Raw genomic sequence first — 22,570 nt, 5'->3', positions numbered from 1 at the left:
GATTTATTTATTTGAAAGGCAGAGTTACAGAGAAAGATCGATCTTCATCTGTTGGTTAAACTCCCCATGTGGTCCCAATCGCCAAGGTTGGGCCAGGCTGAAGCCAGGAGTTCCATCTCAGTCTCCCATGTGAGTTCAGGGGCCCAAGTGCTTGGGCCATCTTCCACTGCTTTCTCAGCCATATTAGCAGGGAGCTGGATCAGCAGTAGAGTTGCCAGGACTTGAACTGGCACCCCTATGTGATACCAGTGTCAGCGTTAGAGGAAGTGGCTTAACATGCTGCACACAATGCCAGCTCCAAAATACACTGTTTTAATCATTTTAAGGTAAACAATTCAGTACTGTTTAGTTTAGTACAGTCACAGTGTCTTGAAACTGTCACCAGTTTCTAGTTCCAGAACATTTTCATCACCCCCAAAAGGAAACCTGTACTCATAAAGCAGTCATTCCTTGTTCACCTTTACAGCCTGCTTTTTGTCTCTGTGGGTTTCCCTGTTCTCTGTCTTTCATACGAATGGAATCATACATAAGACTATTTTCACTTTGTATTACGTCAGGGTCCATTGCAGCATGATTTCATTTAATGGCTCAGTGGTGTTCTCTTATCTAGATAATGCCAAGCTTGTTTATCCATTCATCACTCAGTGGGCATTGAAGTTCCTTCCTTCTTTTGGTTGTGTGGTTATACACACATATGCATGCTTATACACATTTTATTTGAACACCTGTTTTCAATTCAGTTCTTTCTGGGCATATACATAAGAGTGAATGTGCTGGGTCATAATTCTGTCCAACCTTTTTAAAAAAATTATTGAGAGACACACACAAATTGAGAGAGAGAGCAAGCTCCCATCTGTTGGTTCATTCCCGAAATGCCCACAATGACTGAGACTGGGCTGAGCTGAGCTGGGAGCTAGGAATACAGTCCAACCATCTCATACGAGTAGCAGGAACCAACTAGTTGGACCATTACCACTGTCTCACAGAGTCTGCTTAAGCAGGAAGCTAGAGTTAGGAGGTGGGTTTCAAATCCATCCAATCACTTGGTAGATGGACTGTGCATCACTAGGCCAGATGATCATCCCCTATCTATATTTATTTGAAAGTCAGGTTGAGCAAGTGAAGGAATGAAAGATATTTTCCAGGTGCTGATTTCACTTCCCATATGGCTGCAACAACCTGGTCTGGGCTTGACGCCAGGAGCCAGGAACTCCATCCTGGTCTGCCACATGGTTAGCAGAGGCCCAAGTACTTAGGCCATCTTCTGTGACCTTCCCAGGCACATTAGCAGAAAGCTTGTTTGGAAGCAGAGCAGCCAGGATTCGACGTGGCACTCCAGTATGGAATGCCGGTGGCGCAAACAGTATCTTAACCAACTGTGCTTCAAAGCCGACTCCAAAATGTATTTTTCTATTACCAAATTGTTTGATAGTCCCAATAAAATTTCCATAGAACAGTGCATAAATTAATTTTGCCTTCATTCAGCCCCAGCCCATCCCCAGGCATTGTAGGCATTTGGGAAGTGAACCATTAGATGGGAGCTCTGTGTGTCTGCCTCTCAAATAAAATAATAAATTAATTAATTAATTAATAACAAATAAATAATAATAAATAAATAAATTAAAACTATTGGGGCTGGCACTGTGGTAGGTAGTGGGTAAAGCCACTGCCTATAGTACTGGCATCCCTTATGGGTGCTGGTTCGAGTCCCAGCTGCTCCACTTTGATCCATCTCCCTACTAATGTGCCTTTGAGAGCAATGGAAGATGGTCCAAGTCCTTGGACCCCTGCACCCAGGGGATCCGGAAGAAACTCCTGGCTTAGGATCGGCCCAGCTCCAACTGTTGTGGCTGTTTGGGGAGTGAACCAGTGGATGGAAGATCTTTCTCTACCTCTGTCCCTCTGTAACTCTGCCTTTTAAACAGATCAATCTTAAAAAAAAAAAAATATCTTTTAGGATAGGATGTAAAAATAAGGGATTCAGGTCTAAATAAAAGTTTGTTTCACTTTTATAGAATTTTAATTTTTAGTTTTAAAACAGCGATATCTGATGTCTTGCCTCCAATCTGTACTAGGAGTTGAAGTATTTTCTTTTTCATATGAATTTTATTATACATTTTTTTCCAGATCATGGAATGTTCCTTTCAAAAGATTTTTGTTAACAGCTTTGTTGAGTTAAAACTTACATATCAAAAATAAAAATTTATGGAGTTGTGCTACCTTTCCCATAATCTGGTTTTCATCACCCTGAAAGGATCCTTGGCCTGCCTGGTGGTGGTCAATTCCTGCTCTCACCTAGGTTACCGCTGGTCTTCATTCTGTTTCTATTGATTTTCCTTTTCTAAATATTTCACGAAAGTAGAATCATAATACGACATAGTCACTGTGATTATCTTTCACTTAGCATGCTTTCAGAATTCATCCATGTTGTAGCATGTATCCATGGGCTGCTGCTTTTTGTTGCTTAAGATTTCATTCTACAGCTAATACCACATTTTATTTAACTGCACCAGTCGATCGGTATTTAGAGTGTTTCTTTTTTTTTTTAAGATTTATTTATTTATTTGAAAGTCAGAGTTACAGAGAATCAGAGGCAGAGAGAGAGAGATGTCTTCCATCTGCTGGTTCACTCCTCAGATGGCCACAACGGCCGGAGCTGCGGCAATCCTAAGCCAGGAGCCAGGAGCTTCTTCCGGGTCTCCCACATGGGAGCAGGGGCCCAAGGACTTGAGCCATCTTCCACTGCTTTTCCAGGCCATAGCAGAGAGCTGGATTGGAAGTGGAACAGCTGGGACTCAAGCCGGGGCCCATACAGGATGCTGGCTCTGCAGGCGGCGACTTTACCTGCCACGCCACAGCACTGGTCCCTAGATCGTTTCTTGTTTGTGGCTGTTATGCATAATGAACATTCATTTACACATCCCTATATATCCTCTACCTTTTTAAAATTTTTGATAGTTGAGATGCAAGCACATAAAAATATGTGCACATGCACGCACCCCCCCCCCCCCCCCCCCAGTACACATACACACACGAACACGAACAGATGGACAGACAGAGCTTTCATCACTGCTTCACTTCCCAAGTACCTATAATGACCAGGGCTGGGCCAATCTGAAGCCAGGAGCCAGGAGCTCAATCTGAGTCTCCTGCATGGCTGACAGGGACCCATGTACTTGACCATCACCTACTGCCTCCCAGTGTGCGCATGAGCAGGAAGCTGGAATCAGGAGCAAAGCTGGGACTTGCACTTCAATGTGGGATGTGGGCACCAAGCAGCATCTTTTTCTTCCTTCCTTCCCTTTTCCTTTCTCTCTTTCTCTTTCTCTTTCTTTTTTCTTTCTCTTTTTCTCTTTTCCTTTCCTTTCCCCTTTCCCCTTTTCTCTTTCCCCTTTCGTTACGGAGGGGGAGAGAGATCAAGATCTTCTATCTGCTGGTTCACTTCCCAAATGGCTGCAACGGCCAGGGTTGGGCCAGGCTGAAGCCAGGAGACTGGAACTTCATCCAGTCACTTGGGCCATCTTCTGTTGCTTTTCTTAGGCCATTAGCAGGGAGCTGAATCGGAAGTGGAGCAGCTAGGACTTGAACCGGCACCCATATGGGATGCTTATGTCTCAGGCGGCGGCTTAACCCACTGTGGCACAATGCCAGCTTGTTTTTGTTTTTCACATCAAAATTTGGAAGACTAGAAGCCAGTTATCCTACAGTTTGGTGTTTTTCTCATCTGTTTTAGGTTTAAATGTTTTTGGTAAAGATACTTAATACTGCTGATGAGGTTGTATGCTTTTTAATTCATAATATCTTGAAAGTTTTAGTTTAAAACATGTAAATTCTATCAGTGCAAACATAGTGTCAGGTTGTCCCCTTTTGTTACAAAGTTTTGTCACTTGATTAAGGTCCTGAAAACCTGCTTCTAAAGATAATGACTTTTGCTTTGTGTTTAGTAAGTAATTTGTAAGATGAAACTTTGAAATGTATGGTATCTTGTTTTTCAGTGATCTTTCACCTAATTGCTCCTGTGTCCACTGCTTGAAATAATTACATTAGGGACTGCATTGAATGCCTTTTGAAACATAATTTATAGTTGAAAAGACATTTAGTGTTGCTTTCCTTAGGTTTCTGTACTAGGGTAAAATATACCTGAGATGTCTCCTTGACGTACTACATTACAGTTTGTGCATGTGGTTTAAGAGAGGAATTTACTTAGGAATTTATTGTGATGGTATGCAAAGATGTGAGATGGATTTTGTGTGACAAGTTGCTTTTGGTTTTAAAGTGATGTTCGATTGCAGTTTAGCACTCAACTAGATGGTAGAGAAATTAGTGTAGTCCACTAAGGAAGACTTGTTGTATTATAAATAATCTCGTGAATCTACCAGTTCACCTGGAAAGACAGATTTAATTGTTTCTGAATGATAAGAATTTCATTTACAGTTCACTTCTTTGCATTTTTTAAAGCTTTTTCATAGGATTGACTTTTTGTTCTTTTTATTTCTGAAATTGCTTGTGCTGTGGTGTGCGTTAGCCATAGATTTCCAGAATGTTATAGTTAAACCTGCAAATAATTTTCTTTCTTTTCCTGGGAAGAGAGACTGCAGTATGTCAATAGTATTACTAATTAATCTGAAACTACTGTTTGCTCTGTCATTGTGGTTTTTGACTGATATGCTCCAGAATATAGAAAATTTGTAGCAGAAGTCTCGTATTGAAATGAATTGACACAATAGGCAGGTGAGAAAGTTGTGTTAAAGCATGTGATCCTAAAATATAACTGGGATGCTCTTAGCATAAATATTATTTTATTATATTTATTTTATTTGAAAGGCAGAGAGAGAGAGAGAGAGAGAGAGAGAGAGAGGCAGGCAGGCAGGCAGGCAGGCAGACAGACACAGATCTCCCATTCACAGGTTTACTCCCCAGATTTTGGCAGAGGCCAGGAATGGGCCAGGCCAAAGCCAGAGCTTGAATTAAATCCAGATCCCCACATAATTGGCAGGGACCCAAGTATTTGAGCCATCACTTGCTGCCTCCCAGGATGACATTAGCAGGAAGATGAAAGGGAGAGATGAACTGGGACTTGAACCCAGACACTCCAAATGGGATGCTAGTATCCCAAGCAGCACCTTAACACTGTGCCAAACTACTTGCCTGTAGTTTAAACCATGTTTGGCCTGGTTGTTAAGATGCCAGTTAGGACAGCTGCTTCTCATATTGAAACACTTGGGTTCAGTTCCTGGTTCTGGCTCCTGATTCCAGCCTCTTGCTTATACAGGCTCTGGGAAGTAGTGTTTGATGGCTTAGTAGCTGGGTTCCTGCCACCCATGAAGGAGACCCTAATTAAGGTCCCAGTTTCTGCTTCAACTCAGGCCAGTCTCAGTTACTGCAGAAATTTAGGGGAGTGAACCTTAGTGGAAGTAGCTGTCTTCTATGAAGTTTCTGCCTCTGCCTCTAAAATAAATACATACACATTTAAAGAACTGTAAATCTGCCTAATTGCATTTTAATGTAGGCCTAAGACTTTTTTCTTTTTACATATGACTAAGTGATTTGAGAGTCACATGCTGTTTTCACATAAATCATACAGATATTATATTGTCTGTGATAGCTTAACAAAGTAGGAATATGACTTCTGGAACCAGGCTTTCTGGGTAAGAACCTCATTCTCCACCTCATACTAGTGTGTGAATCTAGGCAAGTTATTTAACTTAATGGTGCCTCGGTTTCCCCACTTATAAAATGTGGATAATAAAGATATGAACCAGTAACTGTAAAACACACATGGGCTTAAAATGTTGAATGGCACATTGGTGGCTAAGTGTGTGAATTAATTAATGTCCAGTTTTGGTTTCATTAAGTGGTGTGAGAATCTAAAGATACTTGTGAAGCAGTCTGAGGGTAATCTTTCTAACTTAAATTTTTAAAAGATTTTTCTTTAATTTGACAGAAATTGTATATTGTTGGGGTAGTGTGTTTGGCACAGTGGTGAAGACACTAGTTGGGATACTTATATCCCATGGTGGAATGCCTGGATTTGAGTAGTAGTGTTAGCTCCACTTCTCATTCCAGCTTTCTGCTAATGTGCACCCCAGAGAATAGCAGGTGATGACCCAGTTACTTGGGACCCTGCCACCTGCATGTGACCTGAATTGAGTTTTGGGCTCCTGGCTTCAGCCTTGTCTATTATCAGCTATGGCAGGCATTTGGGGATTGAACCAGTAGGTAAGAGATCTCTTATCTGCTTTTCAAATAAATACATTAAAGATTGTATATGCTGGTGGCATACACCATGATGTTTTTGATACATGTAAACATTATAGAATGGCTAAATCAAGTTAATTAATAGTTCATTACCTCACATACTTAACCCCCCCCCCCCCCCCCTTTTTGAAGATTTATTCATTTATTTGAAAGGCAGAGTTTTAGAGAGGCAGAGGCAGAGGCACAGGTCTTTCATCTGCTAGTTCACTCCTCAAATGGCCACAACGACCGGAGTTAGGCTTATCCGAAGTCAGGAACCAGGAGCTTCTTCGAGGTCTTCTTCAAGGTCTTCCATGCAGATGCAGGAGCCCAAGGAGTTGGGCCATCTTCTTCCTTTTATTTTATTTTATTTTATTTATTTTTTTGACAGGCAGAGTGGACAGTGAGAGAGACAGAGAGAAAGGTCTTCCTTTGCCGCTGGTTTACCCTCCAGTGGCTGCCACGGGCAGCATGCTGCAGCCGGCGTACCATGCTGCTCCGATGGCAGGAGCCAGGTACTTCTCCTGGTGGTCTCCCATGTGGGTGCAGGGCCCAAGCACTTGGGCCATCCTCCACTGCACTCCCTGGCCACAGCAGAGAGCTAGCCTGGAAGAGGGGTGACCGGGACAGAATCCGGAGCCCTGACCAGGACTAGAACCCGGTGTGCCGGCGCTGCAAGGCGGAGGATTAGCCTAGTGAGCCGTGGCGCCGGCCAGGCCATCTTCTACTGCTTTTCCAGGCCACAGCAGAGAGCTGGATTGGAAGTGGAACAGCTGGGACTCAAACTGGCACCCATATGGGATTCTGTCACTGCAGGTGGCGTACTTTACCTGCTACGCCACAGTGCTGGCCTCTTTTATCCTTTTTTTTTTGATGTGTGGTAAGAACATTTAAAATCTACTCTTAGCATTTTTAAAGAATACTATCCATTGTTGTTAACTGTAATCAGCATGTTGTATAGTAGATCTCCTGATTTTTTTTCCTCCTAATTGAAAATTTGTATCTTTTGACCAACATCCCTCCAATAGTTCCCTACCCCTAGCTCCTGGTAATCACCATTCTGCTCTCTGCTTCTGTGGGTTCCACGGTTAGATTTCACATATAATTTGATCGGTGGTATTTTTATCTTTATTTGCCTAGCATAATGTCCTACATGCTTATCCATGTTGTTGAAAATGAAAAGATTTCCTTCTCTCTTAAGGCAGAATAGTGTTCCATTGTGTTTATATACTGCCTTTCTCTTGCCTTTATTCAATTACAGACTCTTAGAGTAATTCTGTTTCTTAGCTCCTGTGAATGATGCTGCAGTGAATATGGGCATGCAGATATCTCTTCAACATACTGTTTTCACTTCCTTTGGATATATACTCAGAACTGGAATTACAAGTTCATGTAAAGTAGTTCTATTTTTAATTTTGATTTACTGTTTCCCATACTGGTTATACTAATTTACATTCCTACTAGTGGTGTACAAAGGTTCTATTTTTTTCCACATCCTTGCCAACATTTATCTCTAGGTTTTTTGTTTTTTGTTTTTAGTAATAGTCATTGTAACAGATGTGAGGTGATACCTCATTGTGCTTTGATTTTGCATTTCCTTGATGATTAGTAATGTTGAATATTTTTTTCACATGCTTGTTGGCCACTTGTATATCTTCTGTTGAGAAATATCTTTTTAAGATCCTTTGCTCATTAAAAATTAGCTTTCTTTCTGTTGAGTTTTTTGAATTCCTTACATAATTTGGTTGCTAACCTTTTTTCAGAAGGATAGCTTGCAGATGTTCTCTCCCCTGTGTAGACTGTTTCCTGACTCTGTTGACTGTTCTCTTTGCTGTGCATACTCTAGATTTCCCTAGGAAGTTGTCTTGGCTGTGCCTGAAGTATAACTTTTTTTTTATTTTATTTTTTATTTATTTATTTATTTATTTATTTATTTTTTTTTTTGACAGGCAGAGTGGACAGTGAGAGAGAGAGACAGAGAGAAAGGTCTTCCTTTGCCGTTGGTTCACCCTCCAATGGCCGCCGCGGCTGGCGCGCAGCGGCCGGCGCACCGCGCTGATCCGATGGCAGGAGCCAGGAGCCAGGTGCTTTTCCTGGTCTCCCATGGGGTGCATGGCCCAAGCACCCGGGCCATCCTCCACTGCAGTCCCTGGCCACAGCAGAGAGCTGGCCTGGAAGAGGGGCAACCGGGACAGAATCCGGCGCCCCAACCGGGACTAGAACCCGGTGTGCCGGCGCCGCTAGGCGGAGGATTAGCCTAGTGAGCCGTGGCGCCGGTCCCTGAAGTATAACTTTTTAAAAAAATAGTAGCATGTTTTTTAAATGACTTAGAGTAGTCAGCATAGTTTTCATAGAAATAATGCTTTGTTTTTGGCACTAACTGGCTTTGCTTGTAACTAAATTATGTAATTATGGTAATGAGTAAAATAGGCATGATTATAAAGAATAGACAGGTTTGGGAACAGATAGTAACTGGCTCTTGATAGATGTTCAGCTCGAGGTAGGGGTGGCAGTGAACCTGTGTTTTGGAAAACAGCCATGCTGCCTGAGAGCGTTTGGCACACTGTGGTCAGTTGAGGTCTGAAGAGCATAGGACAGTTTTGTCAAGGACACTTCTGGTGTGTTCTTGGAAGAGGAGGATGAGTGCTGTATTCACCATCTTAGAGCACTTCCTATAGGCTGTTGTGGATGTGTTTTCTACCAGATTACAGCCTTTTAGCTTGTTTTTCTTGGGATGGCACATGTAGGTAGCATTTGTTTGTCAGAGCTGGACTAGCTCTGTGGCTAAGAAAGTAGGCTGACTCAGGAGTATCAAGGTTCTGTTAAAATAATTAGCCATGACTCAGCACTAGCCCTCAGCCCTGGGGAAGGGGAATCCTGTGCTGTAAGTTAAGATCTGTCAGATGTATCCTGAGCCCAGTGTTTTTTAGAATTTCACCAGTCTTAGGGGCATCCAGTATATGCTGTTTAAATTTGTGAATAACATAATTGAGGTAGGTGGTTCATTAAAAAATGGATTAAAATTCGGAATATAAGAGCTTAGAAAAGTGAGGAAATAGTTTGAGAAACTAGGAAGTAGTCCTGTCAGAACACTGGAGTGGGTGTTTAGAACTTACAACAAAGTTTAGTGTTTCTCTTGATAGATTATATATGGTTGTGTGATTAGGTGATCACAGGTTTATAGGATGTCAGAGGCCACTCAGCCAAGTAACCCGCTTTATTGTAATGGATAAGAAACCCCAGACCCAGGGTTATGTATTCAAGCCAGGGTTTTTCCTCCCGGGACACTGCTCTTACTGCTGCCCTGGAATAGCCTATGTGTTAACACCAGTGATAGAACTATAGAAGAGTTTATGATAGTGAATGGGATACAAGTAAGACATGAGTGAAAGGGTTGGGAGGCAATGAAATAAGATACTGAAAGGAACAGTGGGATCTCTGTTGCTTGTGGAACTGGATGCTTGAAGTCTTGTTGAGGAAAAGACAGAAAAGTTACTCCCTTGAGTTGGTAATTCTTTTTCTGATTGGTTTCATGAAGAATTTTCTTTTTTTGCAAACTGAAATCAGTCTTCATTTTTGGTAAATTAGACAGGAAATGGCAAATTTCAACTTTAAACTTATTTGTCAGTGAGCATTGGCATAGGAGTAATGCAAACACTTCTTATTCTGCTGTATCACCTTTCGCCCATTCCTTATCTAACTTCAAAGTAGGTATGATTTACTCCCCACCATTTCACATACTCTCTGAGAATGCTCTAGTAGACTGATAACAATGTATAGAAAATTTGGAATTTGAGCAGTGAAAGGTACTGTTGAAGTACAAATGACATTTTTTTAATGTCAGCGATATTACAAGTATATTTAAATTTTTCTGTGTTTGTATATTGCTAGATACCAGTTTATTCTCTTCCAAGTTCAGAAGGTTTCTTAACGGTTCTTATATCTCACCTGAATGACATGAACTGAAATGTCATCTCTTGTAGATGCCTTGGATATTTTCCAGTTGTTAGAGGTACCTTGTGCTTTTCTTTCTCAACCATACAGCTGCCCTTTTTCATCTTTTTAACCTTGTAGTTTGAACTTTTGTAACTATCATCTCCTAGGCTTATGACCCATTTTCTGACAAAGGTCTAATAATAATACTTGAGGTTTACTTTTCATCTTTCATTAAAATTATCCTGCCCTTGATCTGATTTTCCATAAATATGGATAAGTGAATGCCTCTGCCTGTGAGCCTGAATTATCTTAATAATGAGAGTAGATAAATGCACACTTAGCCAGGATGAAGCAGAAATATTTGCCACTTGGATAGGACAGGTGCATATATAATTCTTGAACAGCTTTATGTAATGATGGCTGTAAAGATGATGGAAAATGCAAAACATAGTATTCGTTTTTTTTGCCTTTGAACGTGGCTCTTAAAAGTTTTTTAAAGATTTATTTATTTAAAAACAGAGTTTACCCACAGGTGCTATTCCATTCACTTTATTTTTAAAATTTTTTTAAAAAGATTTATTTATTTATTTGAAAGAGTTACACAGAGAGAGCGTGTGAGAGAGGTCTCCCATCCTCTGGTTCACTCCCCAGTTGGCCGCAGTGGCCGGAGCTGCGCCGATCCGAAGCCAGGAGCTTCTTCCAGGTCTCCCACGTGGGTGCAGGGGCCTAAGGACTTGGGCCATCTTCCACTGCTTTCCCAGGCCATAGCAGAGAGCTGGATCGGAAGTGGAGCAGCTGGGTCTCGAACCGGCACCCATATGGGATGCTGGCGTTTCAGGCCAGGGCGTTAACCCACTGCGCCACAGTGCTGGCCCCTAAAGGTTTATTTTCATTTTATTTTAAAGGCAGAAACAAAATCTGCTGGTTCACTACCCAAATGCCCACAGCAGCTGGGGCTGGGCAAGGCTTAAGTCAGGAGCCTGGAATTCCATCTAGGTCTCTTGTGTGGGTGGCAAGGGTACTGCCCTTAAAAGATGTGCATTAACAGGAAGTTGGATCAGAAATAGAGTAGCCAGGACTCAAACTAGGCACTCTGATACAGGATGAAAGTGTCAGAAGTAGTGACTTGAACCATTATGCCAAACACACTGCCCCAGAAGTAGTTTTGTTTTTATTATAGTTATAAGCTTATTGCAAAAGTGTTAGAGCCATTATTTCTACCACTCTTTGGGAAAAAGCACTGAGACCTCTATAAATGTAACCCTCAACATCACCTGTTTGCAGAAGCAGCATGGCTCACCAGGATAAAAGTGCAGCTGGAATACTGCTTATTCTCTCAAATATTTTATTTTCAATTTGTGTGATTAGAGTTCTCATATCAAATTGTTGGGAAATCTTGTATGTCTTCTTTTCATAGTAGAAAGAAGTGCCTTTGTAATAGACAAGTAGTGCTGCTTAATTAGTGTGTAATTTCTTTTTTTCAGTTTAGTTTTGTACTTGATTGAGCTGTAATTTATGTAAAGTGCACGATCTTGTGTATGGGTTAATTTTTAAATATATATTTTTAATTAACACATAGTTGTGCATACTTATGGGTACAGCATGAAATTTTAATACATATACAAGTAGTTTTGATAGATGTATGCATTCGTGTCATCACCCTGATCAAAATGTTGAACATTGTCATCATTCCAGAAAGTCAAATTGATGGGAATAGCTTAAACAAGAAATTTAATTACGAACTCCTATATGATTTCTTTTGGTAGCTGGATAGCAGTTAACAGTCTTTTCAAGCGAATTTTGAACATTTATTTTACTCTAGTAAAGGATTTAAATTTTCTAAAGTTTCATATATTTGAATATGAAGAGACCAAATATAAGGCGATCCATTTTTTTCAATAATAAAAATTAAAGTTTTATCTTTTTAAAGAAAATTTCCTTGTGAGACAGTGTGAGTCAGAGCTCCCATCTCCTGACTCCCTTCCCAAATGTCTGTAATGGCTGGGCCGGGACTGGGTCTGGAGCTGGTACCTGGGAACTCAATCTAGATCTTGCGTGTAGCAGGAACTCAGTTACTTGAGTCATCACCTCTGCCTCCCACAGCCTGCATTAGCTGGAAAGCTGGAGTCAAGAACCAGAGCTGAGAATTGAACTCAGACAACCCAGCTGTATGACACAGGTGTCTCACCAGCATCTTAACCACTGCCAGACACTGCCCTGAAAATGAAGTGTTTTGATCAGCTTGAATGCAGAAAAAAATTTTTTTGAAAGATTTACTTATTTGAAAGCCGGAGTTATAGTGGGATGGCAGAGGCAGGGGTGGCGGGAGGAGAGGATCTTCCATCCACTGGTTCATTCCCCAAATGGCTGCAGCTGCTGGAACTGGTCCAATCTGAAGTCAGGATCCAGGAGCTTCTTCTGAGTTTCCATGTGGGTGTAGGGACCCAAGCACTTGGGCCATCCTCCACTGCTTTCCCAGGCACATTAGCAGGGAGCTGGATTGGAAGTGGAGCAGCCAGGATTTGAACCTGCACCCATATATATGGAATGCTGGCACTGCAGGCAGCAGGTTTACCCACCATGCTACAGCATAGGTCCCTGAATACAGAAAGTTTTTGGGGTGTAGATGAAATAGTTAAATGTCTAATTAAAACATTTATTAAGGCAGGCATTTGACCTGGTGGTTATGACACTGACTGGGACTTAGACGTCCTATATTGCAGTGCTTGGATTTGAGTCCTGGCTCCTGTCATTACTCTAGCTCCCTGCTAATGCATACTCTGGGAGGCAGCTCAAATAGTGGAGTCCTGCCACCCATGGTAGGAGACCTGGAATGGATACCTGGCTCCTGGCTCTTGGCTTTGGCCTGGCCCAGCCCAGGCTGTTATGGACATTTAGGGAGCAAACCAGCAGATGGGAAGTGTCTTTTGTCACTATTTTTCAGGAAAATACAGATTAAAAAATAATAATTGCACATACTTCTTAAAAATAAACTTTATTAATTTATTGGAGAGAGGGAAAGCAAGGATACATGCTGGTGTGCTCCTGTCCGCACTTGTTCATTCCCCAGATGCTCACCGTGGCCTTGGACTTCATCATGCCAAAGCTGGCAGCCAGGAATTCAGTGTAGGTCTCCCAAAGGTGACAGGAACCCTAATCACTTGAGTCATCATTGCTGCCTTCCAGGGCCTTCTTCAGCAGGAAATTGGATTCAGGAGCCTGTGGTGGCCATCATACTACCCTACTTTAATGTGGGGCATGGGCCTCTTAACTAGTGTCTTAACCACTAAGTTATAGGTCCACCCTGTACATACATATTTTAATAACCATTTATTTGTTTATTTTAAAGATTTGTTTTATTTGAAAGGCAGAGTTACAGAGAGAAAGTGAGAGAGGGAGGGAGAGAGATCTTCCATCTGCTGGTTCACTCCTCAAGTGGCTGCAGTGGCTGGGGCTGGACCAAAGCCAGGAGCCTGGAACTCTGTGTCTGCTACATGGGTGACAGGGGCACAGCACTTGGACTATCTTCCACTGCTTTTCAGGCACATTAACAGGGAGCTGGATTGGAAGTGGAGCAACCAGACTTCCCCCTCAGTATCCATTTAAAACCTTTTTATCTTCAGATAATTGTAGATTCACAAGCAGTTGTGAAAAAGCAATACATAGAGCTCTCATATATTCTTCACTTGATTTACCTAAGGGGTAACAGCATGTGCATGTTTAACATAACGGAGTAGGGGGCTGGTGCTGGTGCATGGAATCCCATATGGGTGCCAGTTTCTGTCCTGGCTGCTCCACTTCTGATTCAGCTCTCTGCTATGGCCTGGGAAAGCAGTAGATGATGGCCCAAGTCCTTGGACTCCTGCACCCAGGTGGGAGACTCAGAAGAAGCTCCTGGCCCTGGATTGACCCAGCTCCAGCCATGTGGCCATTTGGGGAGTGAACCAGTTGATGGAAGACCTCTCTCTCTCCCTCCCTCCCTAGCTCTCCTTCTGCTTCTCTATAACCTGCCTTTCAAATACATAAATAAAAAAGAGCAGCTTATACAAAATTATATGTATTTTTAGATATTTCTGATGGAAGATTTGAAACATGACTGCTTCCAAACTCATGAACAGATTTAATCAAGGTTTCCGTTCTTCAGAACCACCAGTGTTTCATGTTTACTAAAGCCACTTCAAGTTACTGACCATGGTTTTTGAACTTGCAAATTTAAAATGGGGCTCTTAAAAAAATCTGTAAATGTTGCTGTCACTGGAAATTTTATCCCAGAGCATGGGAATCAATTCATATAACAGAAGAGCTGCTGTCATTTTAGTATCATTTATAGTCTTCCTGACATTCCAAGGCTATTATTGTATCACTTTCTAGATAATCCTCAAAGGTCTTCTTTGGTGGCAGTTATTTCTGGTAATTTTGAGATCACTCCCTATAGATGAGCATTAAATCTGTGTTTAAAACTGTATGTGGGGGCTGGTGGTGTTGTAAAGAGGTCTGAGCCACAGCTTGTAAGACTGACATCCCATATGAACTTCAGTTTGAGTCTCAGCTGCTTGGTCTCCTCTCTGGCTCCCTGCTAATGTGCCTGGGAAGGCGGCATGCCACCTGTGAGAGACTAGAGTGGAGTTCCTGGACTCCTGGCTTCTGCCTGGCGCAGACCTAGTCGTTGTGGCCATTTGGGAAGTGTATCAGTGGATAGAAGATCTCTGTCTCTTCACCCCCTGTCCTCCTCATTCTGCCTTTCAAATAAATAAATATTTTTTAAATTATTTATTTGAGAGGCAGAGTTACAGACAGAGGGAGGGAGAGAGAGAAAATGGAAAAAGTCTTCCATCTGCTGGTTCACTCCCAAATGGCCATAATGGCCAGATTTGAGCCAGGGCCAGGAGCTTCTTCTGGTCTCTCATGTGGGTGCAGGGGCCCAAGCACTTGGGCCATCTTATACCATCTTCCCAGGCCATTAGCAGAGAGGGGCACCCTTGTAAAATTGTGACAACCCTGTCAAAGCATGGCACATTAGTGTTGCTCGAAGTCTTTTCCAGATTTCAGTGTCTTTGCCCTGTGATGAGAGTTGTACTATCTCAGCCCTCTCACACACTCTTGACTGCGTAGTTCCCCCTGGGATCACAGTTCTACCAGCCTCACCTTCCCCTTTGGGAATCCTGAATGCCATTTCCTTGGGCATGACTACATGCCTGGATTTTTTACTTCAAGGTGAAAATTTACTCTTGGTGATATTTGGTGTTGGTGTGTTTCTTAAAAGTAAGGAATTAATTGTAAAGGAACTCCTTCTTTCTGAAAGATGATTTTAGGGATGTACATCTTCTAATGTTTGGGCATAAGTGCAAAGACAGTTGCAACCACTGTGTGTGTGTGCATCTGTATTTCATGTTTTTATTCACACCATTGTATTTTTTCCTTCTGCTTTTCTTTCTTTCTCTCTTTCTTTCTTTCTGACAGGTAGAGTTATAGACAGTGAGAGAGAGAGAGAGACAGAGAGAAAGGCCTTCTTTCCGTTGGTTCACTACCCAAATGGCTGCTATGGCTGGCTCTGCACTGATCTGAAGCCGGGAGCCAGGTGCTTCCTCTTGGTCTCCCATATGGGTGCAGGGGCCCAACCACCTGGGCCATCCTCCACTGCTTTCCCTGGCCACAGCAGAGAGCTGGACTGGAAGAGGAACAACCGGGACTAGAACCTGGGGCCATATGGGATGCTGGTGCCACAGGCGGGGGATTAGCTAAGTGAGCCACAGTGCCAGCCCCTCCTTCTGCTTTTCTACAAGGACTTTTACATTAAAATTTTTATTCTGTCTTTTAAAAAAAGTATTTATTTATTTGAAAAGTAGAGTTAATGGGGCAGGGTCGATATCTTCACTTCCCAACTGGCCACAGCAGCTGGAACTGGACCAGGCTGAATCCAGGAGCCAGGAACTTCTTGTGGGTTCCCCACATGGGTGCAGGGGCACAAGCACTTGGGATATCTTCTGCTGTCTTCCCTGTGCTTTAGCAGGAAGCTGGATTGAAGTGGAGCAGCCAGACTCAAACCAGCGCCTATATATGATGCTGGCTTTACGGTGGCCACTTTATCCGTTTTGCCACAATGTAGGCCCCTGTTGTCTTTCTTTTTATTAGTTTATCAATCACCATGTCTCAGCTTGTTTGTAATTGCTAGGTGGTCTTAAGGATCACAGATGATATTGTGGCTTGTTTTTCAGTGTAAGGACCTTAAACACACAACACCAGAGGCATACAGTATGTACTGCTGACTCTGAATTTGGGTATAAAATGTTAAAGCATTTTTAACAGTAATTACAATTACTGTACCAAGAATCTAAGTTGTTGAAATTAGTTTTTAAAATGAGCAGGATCCATACTGCTACATCTATAAATAAATCTCCCTTATTAACAACTCAGTCTTTTTCTTTGTAATATTCCCTTAAAAAGAAAACTTCACATTGTCTGAATGATTTAGAGTGATGTGTAACAGTTCCGACAGGCTGGTTGCACACGTGAAAGCCTCCTTTGTCATTGCCAGCTACGATGTCATCCATTTGAACTGGCCTTTTTCTTGTTTGCCTGGGGTGAGCAGAGAGTGATGATTTAGTGCTGTTTGCCGCTTCCTGGCTTTTGGAGGAAGTTAGACTTCTGGCTGTAAGTGTACGTACTATGCAGCAGGCAGATTGTTAGTAGTCTTTAATCATCTAATCTTAACCTCCAAGGCAACTGGAATGATTTTCTGTAGTGGGGGAGGCATTCTGGTTGTTGTTTTCTTCCATTCCTTTACCCCCTCCCCCTTGTCTTTCCCTGTGTTCTCTTACTCTCTCCTCCCTGCCTCTTTTTCCTCGGGATTATTAAAGGATTGAATGAGGATATATGTATATGCTGAGTCTGGTTCCCTTCATTTAAGATGGAACTCCTTTGCAGTCTGGATTTTTGTTTTTGTTTTATGATCCATGCTTAACCTGTAGAAGTTCAGGGACCACAAGATTGAATGGTTTGGAATATTTATATGGTGGTCCTAGATTTCCTTTTCAGTTTATTTTTCATGTGACTCAAGTTCCTAGTGTTGAGGAACAAAAGCAGTGGTTGTTGAAGAACATTGATGTTGTGATATTGTTATGGGCTAAATGAGGCCAAAATTAATATTTCAGGCTCTTGCCTTTTATTTAGAGAAGAATTCTAAGCACAGGCCCAAACAAAACATGCAGTATGGTAAGGTTTAGAATTTATTTAGACAGTGCGAGGAAAACACAGGACCATGAGGGCTTTATTAAGGGAGAGTGGGCCAAGAAGAGTAAACCGGGACCTCCATACCAGTCATTTTCAGAGATCCGCGAGGAGAGAGGGAGCAGGCCAGAGAGTGCCAGCAGCAGGTCACACTGGGAAGAATGGTGGCGAGAGAGTGGGCAGGCTCTCTCCAGCCCTCTTATTCACTTCCAAAGGGGGAGTGGTTACATAGTCTGATTGACAGGTGGGTGGATACAAGTGAGATTACATGGGGGCGGAAGGGTTGTGGCCTCCAACTCATGAACCTACTCTATCTCCTTGACCAATCCCATATCAGTATGGTTCGTTTTTCTTTCCATATTTATATTAAAATAGCTTTTTGTGGACCTGGCATGTGTATGTTTCCCTGGATGGAGAGAGCAGGTGTGAATGTGTATGTATGTGTGTGTGTATGTGTGTGGGGGGTGGGGGGAGGAGAGAAATTATTGAATATGAGGTTTCTAGAATTTCTAGAAATTAGAAATGTTATTTTAATTCTCCAAGATTAGGCCAAAGGCTAATTTATTCTTCATTAAAAAATTAATATCCTTCAACATTTGAAAATTTATTTCAGAAGAAAGCATATCATTAAACAAGACAACTATTTCTCCCATTAAGTAAAATTTTAAAAGTAGAAATACTCAATATTGGTACGAGTATATAGAAAAAAATGTGGAACTCACAGAAAGTAACTTAGCAATACTCAACAGAATTCTACTTTTTCATGGAAAATTCTCCTCAGAACCAGTTTTTTTTTATTTTTATTTTTTGACAGGCAGAGTGGACAGTGAGAGAGACAGAGAGCAAGGTCTTCCTTTGCCGCTGGTTCACCCTCCAATGGCCGCCGCGGCCGGCGCACCGCGCTGATCCAATGGCAGGAGCCAGGTGCTTCTCCTGGTCTCCCATGGGGTGCAGGGCCCAAGCACTTGGGCCATCCTCCACTGCACTCCCAGGCCACAGCAGAGAGCTGGCCTGGAAGAGGGGCAACCGGGACAGAATCCAGCGCCCCGACTGGGACTAGAACCCGGTGTGCTGGCGCCGCAAGGCGGAGGATTAGCCTAGTGAGCCGCGGCGCCAGCCCAGAACCAGTTTTAAAGAAAGTCATTCAGATACAGATTTATGATCAAAGGTGCATTTCTAAAACTATTGTAACAGTATTTATAATAGAAAGACTTGTGAAAAAGATTATACATCCAAACAGTAAGGTCGTGACTAAATAGATTGTAGTATTATTATTTAAAGGGTTTTATTAAAGAGCAACAAAAAATGATTTTGCAGGATATTTAATGACATGAAAAATATTAAACGTAAATGAAAAGTGAAATGTATATTCTTTAACCATACATTTCTATATTGAAGTGTTTAATATACACAAAAGAAAATATCTATGGTTTAAAAAAATGAACATATAGTAATTTGTTAATACTGTTAAATATTAGAAATTCTGAATTATGTATCTCTTACCCATAAAGATAGAAGAAAATATTCGAAATTTAAATGGGTCTTTCTTTGGAGAGGTAGAATTATAAGTGATCTTTAATTTTTGCTTATATATTTTTGTTCTTGTATAAGGAATATATATTTTCACAATGATAAAATATTATTAAGCACTATCTAATGAAACAAAATGTAAGCTGCTTTTAAGATTTATTTATTCAAGAGGCAGAGTAAAAGAGGGAGGGAGAGACAGAGATCTTCATCTGTTGATTGACTCTCCACGTGGCCTCAATAGTCAGGGTTGGGCCAGGCTGAAGCCAGGAGTCTACAACTCAGTTTGAGTCTCCCATGTGGGTGCAAGAACCCAAGTACCTGGGCCATCTTCCTCTGTCTCCAAGATATGTTAAAAGGAGGCTGGATGGGAATCAGAGCAAGGACTCAAGCAAGCGCTTTGATATGGAACGTGAGTTTCCTAGGTTGAGGCTTTAACCTGCCATACCGCAATGCCTACCCCCTTAGCTGCTTTCTAACTCCATGTCATTGTGACAGAGCTCCAGAGAAGTAATGAACTGCACTGACAGCCACAGGGGTTGTGGATGCTCTGACTTCTAGTGGGTGTTTAAATGACCTCTACAAAATACATTTAAAAGAATTCAAAAATCTACTAGATTTTTCATGGTTCATGCCTCCAAGAGAGGATTTATTTCATTTAGCAAATTGGGTGCCTGTTAAAGTGCTAAGTAAGAGTAACCATGAAAGAAGGTCTTTGCTCTTGTAATATGATTCTTTCTATTGGTGAAAAATAGTCGACATGCAAATAGCCAGACGCTGATATATATAAGTGAAAGGTAACAAAATAGGAAGAGGGGCTGATTTTAATTTCCTGGTTAAGGAACAACACGCTACAGGGTGATAAGAAAGAGACACCTTACAGTGATCTCTGGGGAGAGGGAACCGCATGGGTACAAGCTCCGTACGGCGTCCACTGGGAACAGGAAAAGGGCCAGTGTAGTTGGAATGTGTTGCGTGAGGGGGCAAAGTGGTAAGAGAGGAGGAAAAGTGGTAGGTAGAGTCTGATCACAGGGGACCAGGTTTTGGTATTAAAGTTTGAATTTTACACTAAGTGCAACAAGAAATTGTTGGATGGCAAGAAAATAATGTGATTAATTTGTTTTTAAAATTATTCTCATTGTTCTATGGGAAATCATCGTAAGGGAGTAGGATTGGGAATGAGGAGACTAGTAAAAAGTCCTTTGTGGTGGCACAGATGAGAGTTAATTTTGCCGGAGTTAGAAATGTTGCGGAAGGGAGAGAAGAATACAGATTTGATTTCTATTTAGAAATAGAGGCAGTGGATCTTTCTGTTACATATGGGAGATTGCAGGAAAAGTGGGGCAATCAAAGACAGCTTCCAGGATTTTGATTCAGGTAGTGGGGCAGGTGTTAGCATTTATAAAGATGGATAAGATGGGCCAAGCACAGTTGGGGAGAATATTGAGAATTCCAATTTGAAATAATTTGTTTGAGCTGCATGGCGAGCTATTGAGTAGGCAGTTAGATACATGAGTTTGGAGCAAGGTGTAGAAGTTTAGGATTAAGGGATAGACATTTCTGAGTCTCTAGTGTAGATATATTTAGAACCATGGGGCTGCATGAGATCACAAGGGGAGAAGCAGCGGTAATGAGGTCTGAGGCCAGGGACCTCTTGGCAGGGGAGGAGGAGCCAGCAGAGGGTGCTGGGCAGCAGTTGGGAGTGAGGAACTTGGGGCAGAAGAACAAAGTTGGATTTTTCTTTTTGTAGGAGTAACTCTGGTCAAAGACTCAGGTGTTGGCAGGGGAGTTGCTGAGGTATGAGGCTGTAATGTAGGTTAGTGTCCCAGTGTAGAAGAAGAGATTTTGGAAGGGGCTCAGGAAGTAGAACGGCAATGACATGAGTTTAATAGACAAATCTTTATTGATTGATCACTAGGTAGTCCCTGGGCTGCTGTTTTGTGAACAAAAGATGGCAGGTTAGCTTTTGGAGTTGGCTTAGTCAGTTGTTCTGCAGTTCTTTAGCTGTGTGGTCTTGGGCAAGTTGCTCACCCATCAGATGAGGCGTGCCACATTGGAGTACCTGGGCTCAGTTCCTGGCTCCAGCTTCTGACTCCAGGTTCTTGCCAATGAAGACCCTGGGAGGCAGTGGTGATGGCTCAAGTAGTTGGGTTCCTACCATCCAGGTAGTGGGAAACCCTGACTGAGTTCCCAGCATCAGCCTTTAGCTTGGCTCAGCCCTAGTTGTTGGCATTTGGGGAGTGAACCAACAAATGAGAGCAAGCTTGCTCTAGCTGTCTCTGCCTCTCCAAAAAATTTAGAGAAGCATGTGAATGAGGTCATATGTCCTTCATTTCTAAGTCCCTTCAATATAATAATGCCTTAGAGGAGGTGGGAGGGCATTTCCTCATTAAATTATAACTTGTTGCCAATTTTAAGATGTTTCCTGGTTTCAGAAATGCTAATGTGATTTTTTTTTAAAAAAAGTGAATTTTAGAAGAGAGACAATATGATAATACCCATAGTGAGAATGTTGGGAAGGTTAATAAGATAATGTTTAAATGTCCAACCATTCAGTGAATTGTAGCTATTATTAACAGATGAAAGGACATGAAAGATAATTTGGGAATATCTGAAGAAAGAATTTTAACAAGGTCTGAAATTTTAACCAACAAGATCTGAAATAGAACTAGAATGAGAGGAAAGAAGAAAAAAGTTCAAGTGAAGTTACGGAGATAAATGAGTGTGTATATGAGGAGAGAGAGTAGCCCCTCTACAGACATAATTTTCTTCTGTATTTAAAGTGAGAACTTTATGGGTATTATTCTGAATAAACAGAAGGAAAATGTAGTCATGTGGGATACGTTGACTCCCTTGCTGTCCCATAGTAACATTACAGTCCTTATCAACGTACCGCTATTTGACCTGCTAGTCACAATAAATAAAAGAAAGCATTAGCTAACTCACAGGTTAAAAAAGTGAACAGTGTGTTTTATTTTGGTTTGTTTTTGTTTTGTTGGGGGAAGGGCAGCTGGCTAGTTCATTAGTTGAGTTGTGTTTCAGGTATCTTATGTTTTGATTAGAATGATACAGAATTTTTAGCTCTTCTTTCTTTCTTTTCTCTTTTTATTTTTTATTTTTTTTTGCCCTAGGTCCAGCAAGACTATGAATCTCTGTTCCAAATGCTTTGCTGGTAAGTGCAGAAAAAGGGTTTTTAATTTCTTTTTCTTCATCTGGTTGTTTTTAAAACTATCTAAATCATTTGACTCTCCTTTGGATTTATGTCTGTGGTTTTGTTTCCTTAGCCTGTGTGTGAAAACACTTTGTCCTCGACAAGGTGCTTTCTGCTGAGGCTTCCCTGAGTGGAACAGAATCTCATGAGTGCTTGCACCACACAACTTTCCTGGGTTTATTGGTGGTGGTGTGTTGTAGAATTGAAAAAAGTTGTGTGTTGTAGTAGGGTAATATATGTTTATGCATATCTGATCTTGAATAATGGTGAATCTTGCTTCTCCAATGAGAGTACAGTGGAGAGTATTTTCACGTGGGAGTCAGGGACAGAATCATGCTGCGTTAGCCCCTTCTAATCAGATCTCATTGAAATTACCTTGGGTAAGTTATTTAATCTCTTTGGACTTCAGATTCATCAATTGCAAAATGATGG

General features: G+C 41.7%; 1 protein-coding gene across 2 annotated transcripts in view; it reads left to right on the top strand.

Moving 5' to 3' along the window:
- ZFAND3 (zinc finger AN1-type containing 3) overlaps positions 1-22,570 on the top strand; it is a 330,833-nt gene that overhangs the window by 91,464 nt on the left and 216,799 nt on the right. For both annotated transcript variants that reach the window (XM_002714678.6, XM_070074120.2), the window contains exon 2: positions 22,059-22,099. In XM_002714678.6, coding sequence (XP_002714724.1) covers positions 22,059-22,099 — 41 coding nt within the window. The remainder of the gene's footprint in view (positions 1-22,058; positions 22,100-22,570) is intronic.

This window comes from Oryctolagus cuniculus, chromosome 5 (assembly GCF_051225735.1).
Source record: "Oryctolagus cuniculus isolate XC-2025 breed Fujian yellow rabbit chromosome 5, ASM5122573v1, whole genome shotgun sequence".
NCBI lineage: Eukaryota > Metazoa > Chordata > Mammalia > Lagomorpha > Leporidae > Oryctolagus > Oryctolagus cuniculus.
This window is presented reverse-complemented; position numbering and strand designations above follow the sequence as displayed.